At 46.5% G+C, this 15744-nt stretch overlaps 1 protein-coding gene across 1 annotated transcript; it reads right to left on the minus strand.

The window, feature by feature from the left end:
* Positions 1 to 8770: 8770 nt before the first annotated feature.
* Positions 8771 to 15074, minus strand: LOC136658978 (apoptosis-enhancing nuclease-like). The gene is made up of 4 exons (XM_066635972.1): positions 15011 to 15074; positions 12567 to 13296; positions 11012 to 11212; positions 8771 to 9619 (listed from the first exon to the last, which is right to left on the minus strand). Exons 2-4 carry the CDS (start codon positions 13293 to 13295, stop codon positions 9434 to 9436), a joined length of 1116 nt encoding a protein of 371 aa, XP_066492069.1. The 5' UTR covers position 13296; positions 15011 to 15074; the 3' UTR covers positions 8771 to 9433.
* Between the last annotated feature and the right edge of the window lie 670 nt (positions 15075 to 15744).

The raw sequence follows: 15744 nt of genomic DNA on the forward strand, positions 1-15744 counted from the left end.
AGCCCCAGGTTTCTACGAGTATGAATACGGACCTGTTCAAAACACACACACACACACACACACACACACACACACACGTTTGGACCTTGTGGCTAAGGGAGCTAACAACAAGAGCCAAGCCAAGCCCTCACGGTGCTTGAGGCTGCAGCCCCCCTCCCCAGTCTGGCAATGTGACAACTTCTGCCCCCACCCCCTGGATTGGAAAAGGTTTCAGACCTGAAAGCCTTCCTCTCCCTTCTTCAATCCAGGGAGTGGGGAGCAGCAGATATAGGCAAGTGGGCAGGCAGAGATCAGTGCCTCCCTTAATCTGCCTGAGACCACTGGCTCAGTTGGCCTCATTGATGAACCAGCCCTGAATGCAACTGATGTTTATACACAGTGTGGACAAAGGTTTTGTGCCATCTCCCATAATAAAAGTAATCAGGACCACCCAATAAAATTGGCAGTTAAGTTCAGGATGGACAAAAGAGAGTAACCTTTCATAAGATGCAGCATAACTTTTGGCATTTACTGTCACAGGATGTGGTGAAGCACAAGGACTTAAAAAGAAATGAAACTTATCCTCCATGAGATTGGCTATCACTTGCTATTGGGCTATTCATGACTACATGAAGCCTCCACATTCTGAGCCAGGATGTCACTGAATAGTAGTTGTTGAAGGGCAGTTAGTGGCGGAATACAACTGCTCTTGTGCCCTGCTTGTAGTATTCCTGGAAGTTCGCTTCTGACCACTGAAGAAAACCTTCGTCTTCTTCTATACATCTGTTAAAGGTACAGAAGTGAGAGTCAAAGTACATTTGCACAAATATACATGCCTCAAATTATCCTTTCCAAATTTTGACAGCAGGCGTTCTCTGGATGTTGTGACTATTTAGCAGATGTTTGATATCCAATGATTTTTCAGTAGGTGTCAACATCTAACAGGATCTGGCAGCAGACATGCAACAGCCCAGAACATTTGAAAGTAACTACAGTGGACCCCTGATTTACTATGGTAATCCATTCTAGAGACATTGCTAAGGTTAACAGATACAAGGGGGAACAGAGTGCCTATACCTTTCACATTTGTATAGAAGAGGGAATTCTGGCAGGCACAGCTTTTAAAACCCTTCCATGGTCCAAATCCTAACCAACTTTCCAGCACTGGGATAGCTGTGCCAGTGGGGCGTGTGCTGCACCCTGCAGTTGGGGGGCAGTCATAGAGACCTCCTCAAAGTAAGGGAATGTTTGTTCCCTTATCTCAGAGCTGCATTGCCCTTATGTCAGTGCTAGAAAGTTAGGATTGTGCCCCATGTTGAGCTGCACCTGCCAAAATTCCCTCTTCTATACAATGATTAATGGTAGAGGCACTCTCTCCACCTGTGTATCTGGTAACCCTAGACATCACTGCCTTGCAAAAGTATTGTACTGCGAGCCCAGTAATTCCAAGGCCTCTGAAGTTGATGTTTCTGCCACAAAACTAAGTTATTTCCCTCTTTAAAATGCAATTTAAAAGGTGTCTGCTGCACTCTTTAGGGGCCTGGTTATCAGTTTACACAATGTAGTAAATTATAAGACCCAAATTATAAGGCTGTATCTTTCCCTCAGTACACACAGCCATAATGTTAAAAACTAGGCTGTTGGCTGAGACGCTACCAAACACTTGCATTCACATCGTGGATTGGCTTATCTATCATCCACACTGTCCTTCTGGCAGCAATCATGAGCCGGTGGGAGAAATTAAGCAAGGCTGAGAGTGAAAATTGCTCGTTTATTGACCACTTGGACTGAGTTCACCTGAGGGCATAAAGTCTGACCCAGAACATAAAATCTAAAGCATTTTTTAAGTGCTCAGAAGGCAGAGAAAAAAAGGGGGGCCAGTCACGGTCAGCCCAAAATCTGACAAGGGGAGAGATGATAGAAAATGGCATACTTAGCAAAGTCTACAAAATAATGTGGCAACAGCACAAATCCTGAGACAAAAATATCAACCTTGAGAGCCATCTCTTACTTCAGTGTTTCTCAAACTGTGGGTCAGGATCCACGAGGTCACAAGCCAGGGTACAGAGCTGCTGGGCAGGGTAGGCTTCCGGTGGGAGAGAAGCATTGTGCTTTGCCCTGAATAGATGGGATGCTGGAAATGGGGGAGGGCTGGAGAAAGACTCCAGTTAGCATTCTGCTTTGACTTATGAACTATGCAAAATAACACGATGAGTGCACTGTGTAATGGGACCTGATTGCGGCTTAGGTTTGAAACCTACATTGATGATGTCACTTCCAGCCATGACATCACTTCCAGGTCAATGACATCACATCCAGTGGGTCCAACAGATTGTCATTCTAAAAAGTGGGTCCTATTACTAAAAAATTTGAGAACCACTGAATAAAAAAAGGGGGCTGTTCTGCCAGATTCCCAGTCCAAGCTCCACCAGGAGAATTATGCCCTTTTTTAGCCAATTAGCTCCCCTTCTTTTCTCAAAAATGACCCTGGTTCTGCCCTGCAGTACTGCTGGACCCCACCGCTAGGGTAGCTCACCTGTTTAACCTACAGAGGTCCTCCTTCCTGCCAGCAGCATCCTGCCACTACAGCAGCCTCTTGGTCCTCAGCAGGTCTTGGGCACAGCAGCCAAACACCAGTCTTAGTGTCTCCAGTAGTTTCTGCTCCAGCAGCTTCCAAAGCCCATTCACACATCAATCCAGTCTGTCCTTCCTCAAGTTTTCCTCCTTTTGCTACCCACACCAAACTCCCCCTTCCTCAGGATCTCCTTATATCCCTGAGGGCCCTATTGCCTTCAAGTGGCTGCAGCTGTGCAGCACACTCTGCTGGATGCCCAGGCCTTACCCTTAAAGGGGCCACCGCTGATACCACATCTACCTCCTCGCCAGATCTTCCACGATTCCAATACAGGGGCCCAACTTGTGGTGGTTTTACCTGGAGCAAAGCTATCTGATGACAAGTTTTAACAGTCAGGGTCTAAATCCTGAGCAAGCTATGCAGAGGATAAAAGTTATACAGGAGATGGCTTCAAGACAGAATTAGCGGGCACTGTGGGATCTATTTTATCAGACTCAGTTGAGCCTGGTGGAAAGATTGCACTGTTTGAGGAACTTATTGAGGACACAGTGACGTCCTTGGGACAGGCACCAAAGCAGCAGGAGCCTGGGCATTCTTCAAATCATGCTTGGCAAAGAATACCTTGCCCTAAAGGCTAATTGTAGGAAACTTTACAGGGAATTCAGGGACTCGGAGCAAGCAGTGATGCCTGCCCAGTACTTTACATTGAAACAACATTTAATCACAGCTATTAGAGATAAAAGAAGGACTTTTGTTCAAGATCAATGGAATTGTCTTTTGCAGGCCATTCAATCAAACAATAGCAAACAATTCTGGAAGGTGGTGGCGGGAGGGGGGGGTTTCAGGAAAAGAAGTGCATGGTCCATCAGTGATTCCCCATCAGACCTGGCAACAGCACTTTCTTGCAGTCTTTTATGAGAGCCCTAGGGTACCCAGCTATCTGGATGGGCTTGCCCTTGACAATCTACCCGTGTAAGGGTAGGCACCCTTAATCCGTGTAAGGCACCTGGCCCGATGTACTACCCCCTGACCTGATAAAAGCCCAGCCGGATTTGTGGACTCCTCTTCTTGCCCAACTCTTCACCATGGTGGATAAAACAGCCCAAATACCTACGGCCTGGTCCAAAGCTATTATAGTACTGATTTATAAAAAGGGGAATACAAGAACACCAGGAAGTTACAGGCTAGTTAGTTTGCTCTCAATTATCGGTAAAATGTACGCAAAACATTTATTATCAAGATTATTGGATTGGATTGAGGTGAACAATATTCTGGGCCTGGAACAGGTAGGTTTCAGAAAGGGTAAATCCATTTTAGATCACTGTATGGTCCTTTCTCATCTCATTAACAAACAGCTAGCCCGGGCTAATGGACAGCTCTTTGTTGCCTTTTTGGACCTAAAGGGCGCGCTTGACACAGTGGTTAGAGACATTCTGTGGCGCAAACTTTCACATATGGGGATGGACAGACGACTCCTCATCCTAATTAGGAAGCTATATACAGATAATAGCTGCCAGGTTAGAGTCTCCTTTAGAGGCAACCTCTGAGCCAATCCCTGTTAACAAGGGAGTGAAGCAGGGTTGCATTCTTGCTCCAACCTTGTTCAACTTATTTCTAAATGACCTCAATACTCATCTTAAAGAGATCAATGCTCACAGCCCTAAATTAGGCCCCAATCATATCCTGCTCTTATTATATGCTGACAATATGGTTTTACTGTCAACTTCGAGGCTAGGTCTGAAACTTTTGATAACTGGCTGTATTGACTACCTAAAGAAAAATGAGCTATTTCTAAATAAATCTAAGATAGTAGTATTTGGCAAATCTCGGAAACTTCTCTATTGGTCTTTCAAAGGGAAGGTAATCGAACAGGTAAGAGAGTTTAAATATTTAGGGATCCATTTCCATCACAAGCATTCTTGGGTGATGCATCGTAAAATGGCAGTAAATCTAGCCAAAGTTTCAACCCAAGCGATCTTGCGTTTCCATTTCACCAGGGGTAACTCCTACATTCCTGCTGCACTGTTGGCCTTTAACACAAAAACTATCCCCCAGCTCTAATATGGAAGCCCCGTCTGGTCATCGGCCTTCAACTGCACAATTGAGGGAGTGCAGGCGATATTCTTACGTAAGATACTAGGGGTGCCACCTTGTGTAGCCTATGCAACTCTTTGTTTGGAAGCTGGCCAACACAGAGTGGATACCCTGGCATGGCTTAGGACTTTTAGATATTGGCTCAGAGTGTATCACCTGTCAGATCAAGGTAGCCTGATTTGGGGCCTCTTACCCGATTCTCCTCTCTTTCCAGGCTTAGGTCTTTTGAGTAAGAAAATCTGTTCTATGGGGCTCTGCTTAGACTTGCTAGGCACTCTAGACGCAAAGAAGGCCTACAGAAACCTGAAACAAAGGCTCCTTGACATTGAGCAACAGGACCTTTACACCAATGCCCACAAAACCTGCTCTCCAGTACATCTCCATCTTACTATTCTACCTGGAAGGAGGCCTAAATATTTTGACTTCTTGGAATGCCCCCAAGAACGGAGGGCATTTACCCGAGCGCGATGCAATATCCCATCCAAGCAGTTATTTGGCAGATATAGTGGCATTCCAGCTGCAGATGGAGTTTGCCCATGTAGGATGGGAAATTTAGAAACTCTTTCCCATGTTTTTACATTGCACACTATACCAAGATCTTCGTATATGCTACTTAGCACCAATCTTGGCCACTATCTGGGGTTGGGATGACCAGAACACAATTACATACATACTCAGTGGGGTTAATGAAGAGCTTTCGGGGTGGGGGGGGGTGGCCAAATATATAAAAAAAATGATTATTAAGAGACGTATTACTATGTTGGTCCCAAATGGCTGAATTGATGCTGCAAGGCCTGGTTGAAGGTGAACTGTTTGATTTATGTTACCCTCCAGCCAATTTTGTGCTTTACACTGTTTGTATTTTAAACATGCCAATAAAGGTTTCTTGTCTTGTCTTATACAGAAGATGGCTTTTCAAACTCAGGTCAAACTAAATGGTTCAATGGTAATCAGTATTTTGCTAATTGGCAAAAACCAGAATGTTGGTTGTGAAATTCCAGCATGCTTTGAATGGATAGAACCTCTTTTATAGCATTTTAAACTGCTGCTATCTTTTTAACACAGTTGAGTTTTTATCATTTTATGTCATAATTGTGTGGTTTCTGTAGAAAGGCAGGAAAAAATTACCCTGCATAAGAGGTGTGTCATACATACACACCTGTCATGCAGTAGCACTCAGTGTTCAACAGGATCTGGCACCATGCAATTGATGTCAACATCTGATGTGTTAGAAGTCAGTATGAGACCCCTGTTAAGCAGTACCTGTCAGTGCACATGTTATTGGTTGCATTTCTGTTCTGTTTTTAGTCTGTTGTTCCTCCACAGAGCATGCAAGGTTCATCCCTACTTAATTTTGTCCTCAGAGCAGCCTTGTGTGTGTGTGTGTGTGTGTGTGTGTGTGTGTGTGTGTGTGAGAGAGAGAGAGAGAGAGAGAGAGAGAAACTTGTCCATGTGAGTTACAGAGATTTGAGCCTTGGTCTACTCAGTTCTAACCACTACACCACACTGCCTGTTTTTTCACTCATTGTGCAGTACCATGAACACAGCTGACACTATAATTTACAGCCACAACCTCCTCTTAACAGCCAAGAGAATGACTGGCGTGCAGAGAAAAAAAAAATCAGTTACAAACCACAACCGACCTTGGGTTTAATAGTTGACTTGCTTACTCCCCAAATCTCAGGGACTTTCCATCAGCCACCACTGCTTTCCCCATCCCTCCCAGACTCTTTACCCAGTTCCAATGGTTATCAAATTGAAGGGATTATCCCGCTTCCACTTTCCCTTCCTTGATCATCACCTTATTCTGAGAACTGCCTTGCAGTTGCAGCATCCATTCTGCCAATTTGGTTCAGACCTTAAGAGTTCTCTTAGATAACTGCTCTTTGGCCTTGACTGTGTCAGGCCAACTATGGCACAGTCTGTGCCCTTAACTTGGAAACCTTCCATTCCACCTACTACAAGAGGGGGACAGGGACAACTTGTTTTGCCCCTAACTTAGAAGGGTTGTATATAAATGCATTTAATACTAACAACTTGCCATTGCAACATTCTCTCCCATTGAGCTACTGAAGAGCCCACAACCAGAAGCAGTAAGGAAAACACTGACTGGGGTGTGTAGATAATGACCTGGGGGTTAGTTCATTTTGTGCAGTGGTGTATTTTAACTGCAGTAACACTGGACACAGATACATACACAATGAATACACAGACACAGCAAAAGTAGTCTCAGTATAATTTAATTTAAAGGCACACTAACACACCAATGGGCTATTAAATTATTTGAATCTGCTGTGGGGCAATTGTTCACATTTTTTAGACCTCCCTTCTTCCAAGGAGCTCAGGGTGATATAAAGAGTTCCTTCCTTTTGTCCTCACAACATAATAAGGGAAGAGCAACACAGAACCAGCACCCTTTCCATGAGCATCTCATAGACATGTTCCACAGCAGCCTCTTTTCTTGCAAGAATCTGTGCAGAGAAACCCAGGTGGGTTTTATTTTTTAATCTTAACAGTAATAAGATCAATTCCAGCTGGGGGGGGGGGAAGGATTTTGGGATATCTTTACCTAGGCCAGTAGGAGGCCCTCAACAGTCACAGGAAAGAAGACGAACAGCTGATGTGAGATAGAGGGGAGTGGGATATGCACTATTATTATTATTAACAGTATTTATATACCGCTTTTCAACTAGAAGTTCACAAAGCGGTTTACAGAGAAAAATCAAATAACTAAATGGCTCCCTGTCCCAAAAGGGCTCACAATCTAAAAAGATGCCAAGGAATACCAGCAGACAGCCACTAGAACAGACACTGCTGGGGTGAGGTGGGCCAGTTACTCTCCCCCTGCTAAAAAAAGGTAAGAAGATAATCCCAAAGTGCACTGGGTAGGAGAAACTGGGGCAGTCCTACATGGTGGGAGGTCCAACTTTGCCCAAGAGAGCCATTCTGTCTGCAATGCAGCCAGTCCCCGTTCAGAGGTATTCCTGAAATGCACTCTCATTTGGATGACCTGGTTATGGACCCTGCAACAGATCTTGGCCAGGACCACCAATCCACGTCCTTGTGTGTCTGCTGATGTTTAGGAGCAATGCAGGATGATCAGGTATGATATCAAAACACTGCCTACGAAGGAAAGCCCTGCCCAACAACGAGAAGGAGAAAGCATAATGGGAAATGTGACCCAACTACTATGGGAGGGATCCACAAGGTCATCTATTCAACCCCCTTAGCAGGACATATTCCTACAGCATCATCACAGGGAGGCTTGACAGGCACCCACTGAAGACTTCCTGCGAGGGAGAATCCACTCGTGATTCAGAGTATAAGCTGGGCAGGCTGGACAAGGGCGAGGCTCAACCAAGAGCTGCACAGTGAGTTGTACTCAAATGGAAGCAGGAGATCAGGATTCACAAGATACTTCAGGAGCTCTAAATAAAAGTCGGCTCCACTCATTATCCAGAGCTTTCTTATCCTAGAGTCAATCCTCCTACAAAGAACAAGGCCTAGGATACACTCTGGGAAAGGGGCACAGACTCAGATAAGAACCGAGATGGGAGATGCCTCAAAACAATGCGACGCAGAGTATTTGCTTGCCTTCCAGATGCAGCGCTTAGACATGGCCAGGATCTTCATAACCTCTTTGTGCGTCGAGACATCACTCACCACACAAACAAGTCTCAGGAGGCTACTACACAAGTAGAAGCTGGCCAACTCCTCTGCCAGCTGGCAATGGGATGGCAAGCCAGGTGTGCTTCCTGTTAAGTGTAGCCAGTTGGAAACAGCATCAAAGCCAGGCACTGTCTGCATTTCATTCAGATGGCCCAGTTAACCGTTTGTGCCATAGCTCTGCCATGGGCTGCTGCAATGGATAGCAGAGGGGTTGTGCACAGAAAGCAGCTGGTCTTCCAGTATCTGGATGTCCCAGAGGCTCAAGGAAGAGAAGAGACTTTTTTTTTAACAGATGGTCTTAGAGTGGAGCCAGGAGCTACAGGAAAGCAAGAGGCCCCCCCTCCCCCCCCCACCATCAGGACTGTTAAAAAGCTTCTCCTAAGAATCCTAGCAAACAGGTGCAACACAAAGAACCTGACAATAGTTCCCATAGTGATTAACAGGACAAGCTATGATGCTTTCACGTAAAAGAATATTGTGCAAACTAACTGCCAGTCTTATTTATTTAAATACAGAAAAATATCAGAGTTCCCACATTTCTGCAGCAATAAGTTAGGGCACTTCAAGGCTTCCGGGCTTGTATTCATTGTAATTAGAGAGTAAACCCCAGGTTAGGCTTCTAGGGCAGAAACAGGCAACGTGTGACCCGAGAATCACAGCTAGTCCACCAAGAGTCTTTCACTGGCTTGTGTTGCCCCATGATCCCCTGTCAATTCACCTCGAGGCCACTTGTTCTTGGAGAAAGGCAGGTATTAGAGAGGGAATGGTTTGCAGGAGAAAAGGGTCTTGGCGGGCAGGTGTGATCTACGAGGTTGAATGTTGCCCACCTCTGCTCTAGGGCCAAAGTAGGGTAGGGGACCAGCATAGGATGCTGGATTAGACTACTTCTTTTTACGGAACAATTTCTCATTTATTTTAAGACATGTCCTCTAGTGCTTCTTTTCAGACAAAGTACAGAAATTCTTTTTTTATCATTGGCTTTAACCTTTCTTTGGGCTGAGCAATCCGACAAGTCTTTTATTCAAGTGAAATCACAACAGTGGCACTAGGTTTATTGAGGTGAATCTTGAAGGATGCTTGTTCCCTCCAAATACCTGTTCCAAGCATTTGTTAGCCTTAGCCTTCATCAAGGTCCTTTGGCCAATACTGGTCATCCATGTAGTGGTCAATCTCTGTGCTACTGTCAGGAGGACTGGAGGGGAGGCTACTGGCCAAATCCTGTTCCCACTGGACCTCCACCAGCCTGTAAAGCTCCATAGATGTCCGAGCATCTTCCACTGAGCAGTGTCCATTTTTGCTAACCTAACAGAAGGGAAGTTAAAGCCATAAGTGACCTTAAAGTAATGTGAACCACTATCAATTGCATGAGTTTCATGATATCTAGGTAAGCATGTTCATCCTAATAGATAACTTCTTAAAGGTTATAAAATATTTAATTTTAGTTTTATTTTGATTATATTCTCAGCTGATCTCCTGAATGCCTTATATTTACTGTGGCTCACGACCAATATAAATACACCTGAACAGAGTGCCAAATGCTGAAGACAAATAAAGAGGGCTATTACTTATAATGTAATCCCCTGGGGGCTGGGGGATAAGAATAGGCCCTCAGTTTGGCTGTACTTGTCATAAGAGGTGACTAAACAGCCACCGGGTAGATGGGACTCATCAGCCTGGGAAGGCAGCTCATCTGAGAGAAGGAAAACTCTGATCCCAAACCTCCACTGCCTTGTGGCTACATCCAGTTATGGAAAAGGCTTCAGGAGTCAACCTCGAGGCAAAATCCAGAGCCGGAGTCCCTGAGGCAGTTCATGGCTGAACACAGTCATGTTCTGGCAACTCCTGCGACGCCGCTGGAACCAACCGTATTGGCCTCTGCCTTTCCATTGGACCATTTCAGTGACGTGGAGAGGGGGGATTTGCTGCATGGGTAACAGCCTATCCTCCATACCTACTTTACCCAGGCTTTGCGCACTGGAGAGGACACTCTGTTCCAGAACCACTTTTCAGAGCTCAATACCATAGTCTTCCAAGACTGAAGGATGCCAATGATACTTATAATGCCACCCTTTTAAACTTCCCAGAAGCACATGGGAAACCACTCTTTGGAAGAGAATCCTGGAGAAGACTGGCCTTTAATCCAGCAGGAAAACCTTTACGTACTTGTACATGATTAGACCAGCAGCAGCTTTCAGGGACAAAGCACTTCATAATGTTTACAGAGTTATCTCCAATAGCCTTCTTTCAGCTGATCACATGAAGTGGTCTTCTACTAAGCCATGCCAATGGTCCATCTAACTCAGTACTGACTACCAACATGCAGCAGCTCTCCAGGAGTTCAGACAAGGGTCTTTCCTAGTCCTACTTGAAAGCAAGACAGACTAAACCTGCAACTTCCAGCATGCAAGCACCTTATGATCTGCCACTGAGCTATCTGCCCCCACACTGGTGATTTTGCAACATGTGATGGCTGGCTGCTGAATGTGTGAAGTGACTCCCTGATCAACAGTGTAACTAAAGACACATTGTAAATGTTCTGTCTGAGGGTGCTGCATCTCAGGCCACACATTCAAGTCCACACTGAAACCGGCAACCATCAAGTGGTAAACCTGTGTGAATCAGTGCATGTGTGAATCAGTCCAAGGTTCACACAAAAACTTAAGAAGCTGAAAAGAATGAAATCACTTCTATTACCTGGATCTCTCTGTGCAGTAGCTCCCTTGCCAAGTTCTTTAGAGAGACACTGGCCTTCACGGGGAGCCCCACCTTCTCTTTCAGCAGAGGGCTGTTGCTGGTGTCCCTCGTCAACTCTCGAGGATGAAAATATTTCAGGGCCCGGAAGTCATTGTGAATGGCGTGTCCCACTACTATTTTGTCTCTCAGTATTTGTAGGATCTGCAAGAGGTAAGGATCTGCAAGTTACATCCCAAACACAGTTAGACCCTGCAGGCCTTCTGAAAACAAGACTCTCTTGATCTGACTTAGGGCACAATCCTATCCAACTTTCCAGTGCTGATGCAGCTGTGCCAACAGGGCATGCACTGCAGTGGGGAAGCAGTCAGAGAGGACTCCACAAGCTAAGAAAACTTTTGTTCCCTTACCTCAGGACTACATACACGCTGGAAAGTTGAATAGGATTGAGCCTAAAGTCAAATCAAATTGCAAACCTGTGGGCAGGATAGAAGATGGGTGCATTTTTAAAATACATTTTCACATCTCCTAGAGAATTTAGGCACTTTCTGAAAATGTCTGATTGGGGCTGTCACCTAGTTAAATAAGTCAACAACGGACAGTCCAATCCTATCCACATGTTCCTGGGAGTAAGTTCCATTGACTCAAATGGGACTGACTTCTGAGTAGACATGCATAGGATTGGGCTGTGAGACATCAAATTATATGTTTCTAGAACCCACTCCTATGTGTCTACTCAGAAGTAAGTCCCACTGTAGTCAATGGAACTTACTCCCAGGTAGGTGTGGATAGGACTGCAGCCTTAGATTTCCATATAAGTAAATACAACAGTTCTAAAGCAGTTCTAAATAATCTGCCTCACTTATTATTTCAGTGGTTCACAAACTTTTTAGTGCCAGGACCCACTTTTTAGAATGACAATCTGTTGAGACCCACCAGAAGTGATGCCATTAACCTGGAAGCGATGGCCAAAAGTGACACCATCTAGCAGGAAAATGCTAGATGCATTTTCCCATGCATCTATGGGAAAATGCATCTAACACACCCATACAAGAAAATCAAATCAGTTAAGTAAATTAAAAGTTTACAATAAGTGTAAGTTTAAAACTTTATTTAAAATAAAGAAGAACCCTCTTAACCAAGCAGCTGCTGATTTGTTAATAAAAATCCCTAAACATCCCAAAGGCTGCAATCCTATCCATACTTATTAGGAAGGAAGCCCCACTGATAAAGGAATATACATAGTAGCCTGTTCAAAGTACAGATCTGTAACATTCCCCAAATCCAGTCACATACCATGGCTGCACCAAGTCTAATGCATTAAAAATAAAATACACATTGAAATGATTGGGGACCCACCTGAAAGTGGCTTCCGACCCACAGCTGATTGTTTGGATTGTTTGACTGCGTGGTTTTAGTCTGTCAAAAGCTACTTGATCAATTCAGCCAAACAATTAATTACACATTGCAGCTGGAATTATAATGATGTCTACAACAGGAAACCAAGCTATCAGATGGTGCTGATTCACACCGCAACCCGCTTACTGCTTTTGCTTACCTCACCCTGTGCAACCTTAAAAGGAGTTGCCCGTGCCATGTGCTGCCGGGTGATCCCACTCCACCGGGTCCTATAGTCTAAAATGGGAAGCACCGGCCGGATGTATTTGTCATAGATGATATCCCCATCATAGTACACTACCGTACACCGGGCCAGCTCACTCGTTTTCCCAAAAGGCCCTGTGCCCACCATTTCACAGTCTATTGCCACACACTTCCTCGGCTTGCTCAGCGTCAGACAGGATAAGGAATTTGAGCGCGTTGAAGAACTGCTGGGCATGGGGACCTCGGTGTGATGATCTTTAGAAAATGAAGGCTGCCTCTCTGTGCCAACTGTTGGACTTGGCCTGAATATGCTAAGATCCTCACGGGCCTTCCCCACCTCCTCCTCCTCCGACAACCGGAGACATCCACTGGCTTTCCAGCACACAGAGTCTTGTACGGTACATTTCAGAGAGGGGCCACTTGTCACCTGCAGTGCCTTTTCTCCTGATTTCGTCTGCACCCTTTGCTCCAGCACCCTGCGTGCCATGAACCGCTGATGCCTCCGGCTCTTCTTTTTATTTGGACTGCAAGCTTTGGCTCCCGGGTGAGCCTTATTGAGAAAAGGACCTGGATCCCATTCGAAGCAGGGGCATTTGTGAATTTGGTCATCCATCTCTAAGGTATCCCTGTGATCAATTTTTGCTGGCGTTGCCCTTCCGGAAGCGGGCTTCATGCTGGATGGCATCCTGTCAAAGAAAAGACACAGTACAGGTAGTGATACCAATGAGAAAGAACTGCTGACTCAAAAGAAGCTAAAGGGGACTAAAGTATGATAGGGAGGAAAAAAGCCATTAGCGTTCTCTGCGCTATTGGCCGACTGCCACACCCCACCTTGTGCAGCCAAGCTGGGCTCACTGACCCTCCCATTGTGAGGGTGGGACTGAGCTCAGTCAAGCTCACTTTCCCCTGACCAAGCTTAATCTGGGAGCAATGGCTGCCCTCCCTCCTACCCTTTGCACAGTCTGAGATTAGCTGGTCACGTTTCTCGGCTGGGTAGGAATTTTTTGCTGTCATCCTGATTAGCTATGGTTGACAGCTTTTTTGCCAGCCCCAGACTGATGTTTGGTTTGAGGTGGTGTCCTTTGTTATAATTAGATGTGGTTCCCCAGTCACTTGGAGTGAAGCGTGCAGCGTACAGGTAGGTAGGTACATCTCAGTGTCCATCCAAAGGTCTGGAGGTTAGCCAGTACTGCTCACAGGATGCCTGACCAGCTTGAAGGGGCAGGCTGGCTAGCCCCCGGTTGGACCCTTGGGGGGGGGGAATGTTGACTGGCCGTCTCAGCTTGACAACTGAAGAGTTGGGTGGTTTGCCCTTGGGAAATCTGGGGTGAGGGAGGCGACCAGGATTTCCCCCCTTCATAGTTCCCTGCACATTTGGAGGTTGGGTTAATTATATGCTGTACCCCATTTTCCCTGCTGCAGATTAAAATCAGTAAAGTGGTCCAGTTAACTCCAGAAGCTCCAGTCTGGCGTCTTATTTGGTGGGTGTGTGGGTAAATTCAGGAGTTTATTATCTACATATTTTTATTGACATCCCACAAGGGCATGTTTCCTTATCATGCAGCAAAAGGAACTTTCCCACAACTTCAACCATGCTGTGCCGCCCACCCCCCCATGACCCACAATCATCCAAGGCTGTTCTGCCACTCCCAGCAGTGAAGCTCCAGACAGGCAACAACCAAGGCTAGTCCTTTCCAGCGAGTCCTTCCCTTCCTAGCCCCCTTCTGGAACTCCTTGCCAGGAGGCTCTCATCTTAGCTGCCATTGAGCAACAGGTGGCAAGGCTAGCCATTTCCCAAAGGTCTTGTACTTGCCGATATGGGTTGTTCCAAGTGAAAATCTAGTCTACCACCAAGTTTTTGTGACAGTGCCATTTATCAGTGTGGTCTGTCTGCTTTCATATCCGGGGTTGAAGGCCTGAACAAGGCTCCATGCACCCGAGGGGGAGTTTGGACTGATCACAGGCAAAGTATTTCCTCCCACCCCCGGCATACTTTCACCTGCCCTGGCACACACCTTCTGTGCAACTATCCAGAGCAGAGGAGCCTTGTCCATCTGTACAGCTGGCCACCCTACTTAAATAAAACAGGTTAGAGCAGGGGGGAGGTGGAACCAACCACCCCATGAGGACTAAGAAAGTGATCTCTAACCCCCCCTCTCCCTTCCCCATTACAGACCTCCCCAGAAGTCAGGCTTCACCTTGAACATGGGGCCAATGTGAGGCTGTGACTGCCACCCCCCATCTCTCTCCCTTTGATTTTCCCACCCCACTGCTCTCTCCGGGCTTTGCTCAGCAGTCCCAAGATTTTCTAGCAGCCCACTTCACCCCCTACTTGCATTCAGCCCCAGGCCCCCAGATCACCCCCCCCCCCTTTTCACCAGCTCCCCACTGCCTCCTTACCTAAGCAAACCGGTCTCCCCACGTGGCACTCCCGGAAGCAAAAGCTCCTGCACTAAAGCCCACATGCCCGGGCAAGTTCGGCTTTCCAGCCCCTCCCGCTGGCGCTCATTGGCTCCCTTTGCGGGTAGATTTGCACAAATGGGCGTGGCTTCGTGGCTGACTCATTGTTGCGTTTCGTGTTGCTGGAGTTGGGTTGCTGCTGGCTATGCAGGGACCCCCATTGAGTGCAATGGGCTTGCAACCCTGTCTGGGTCTGCGGAGGGATAGAACCAGGATGGGCTCGTCTTCCTCTCCCAAGCGGATAGAGGAGCATCTTCTGCTGACCCAGGGGCAGATCCTCTGTGGGGGGGGGGGGCGGGGGGCACGAGCACTGCTTTAACTCCAGAGCCCAGGTCGACCAGGCAGGTAGATCTGGGGGTCCCACCCAGACTTGGAGCCCAGGTCTTCCCATTCTGACTGTACCCTCTGGAGCCGCCTCTTCCAGGCGGGTAGACCTGGATCCCCTGTTGAACTTCTGGGCTGAGTGGCTGAGATTTACTGCGTGGGTAGACCTGAGCCTTGTGTGGGGTAGAATGGTAGGTTGCAGTATTGCAACCAAGAATTCTCCCCACGACCTGAGTTTGTTCCCAGCAGAAGCTGGGATCTCAGGTAGCTGGCTCAAGGTCGACTCAGCCTTCCACCCTTCCAAGGTTGGTAAAATGAATACCCAGCTTGTGACTGGGTATGACTGGGGA

Source organism: Tiliqua scincoides, chromosome 8 (genome assembly GCF_035046505.1).
Source record: "Tiliqua scincoides isolate rTilSci1 chromosome 8, rTilSci1.hap2, whole genome shotgun sequence".
NCBI lineage: Eukaryota > Metazoa > Chordata > Lepidosauria > Squamata > Scincidae > Tiliqua > Tiliqua scincoides.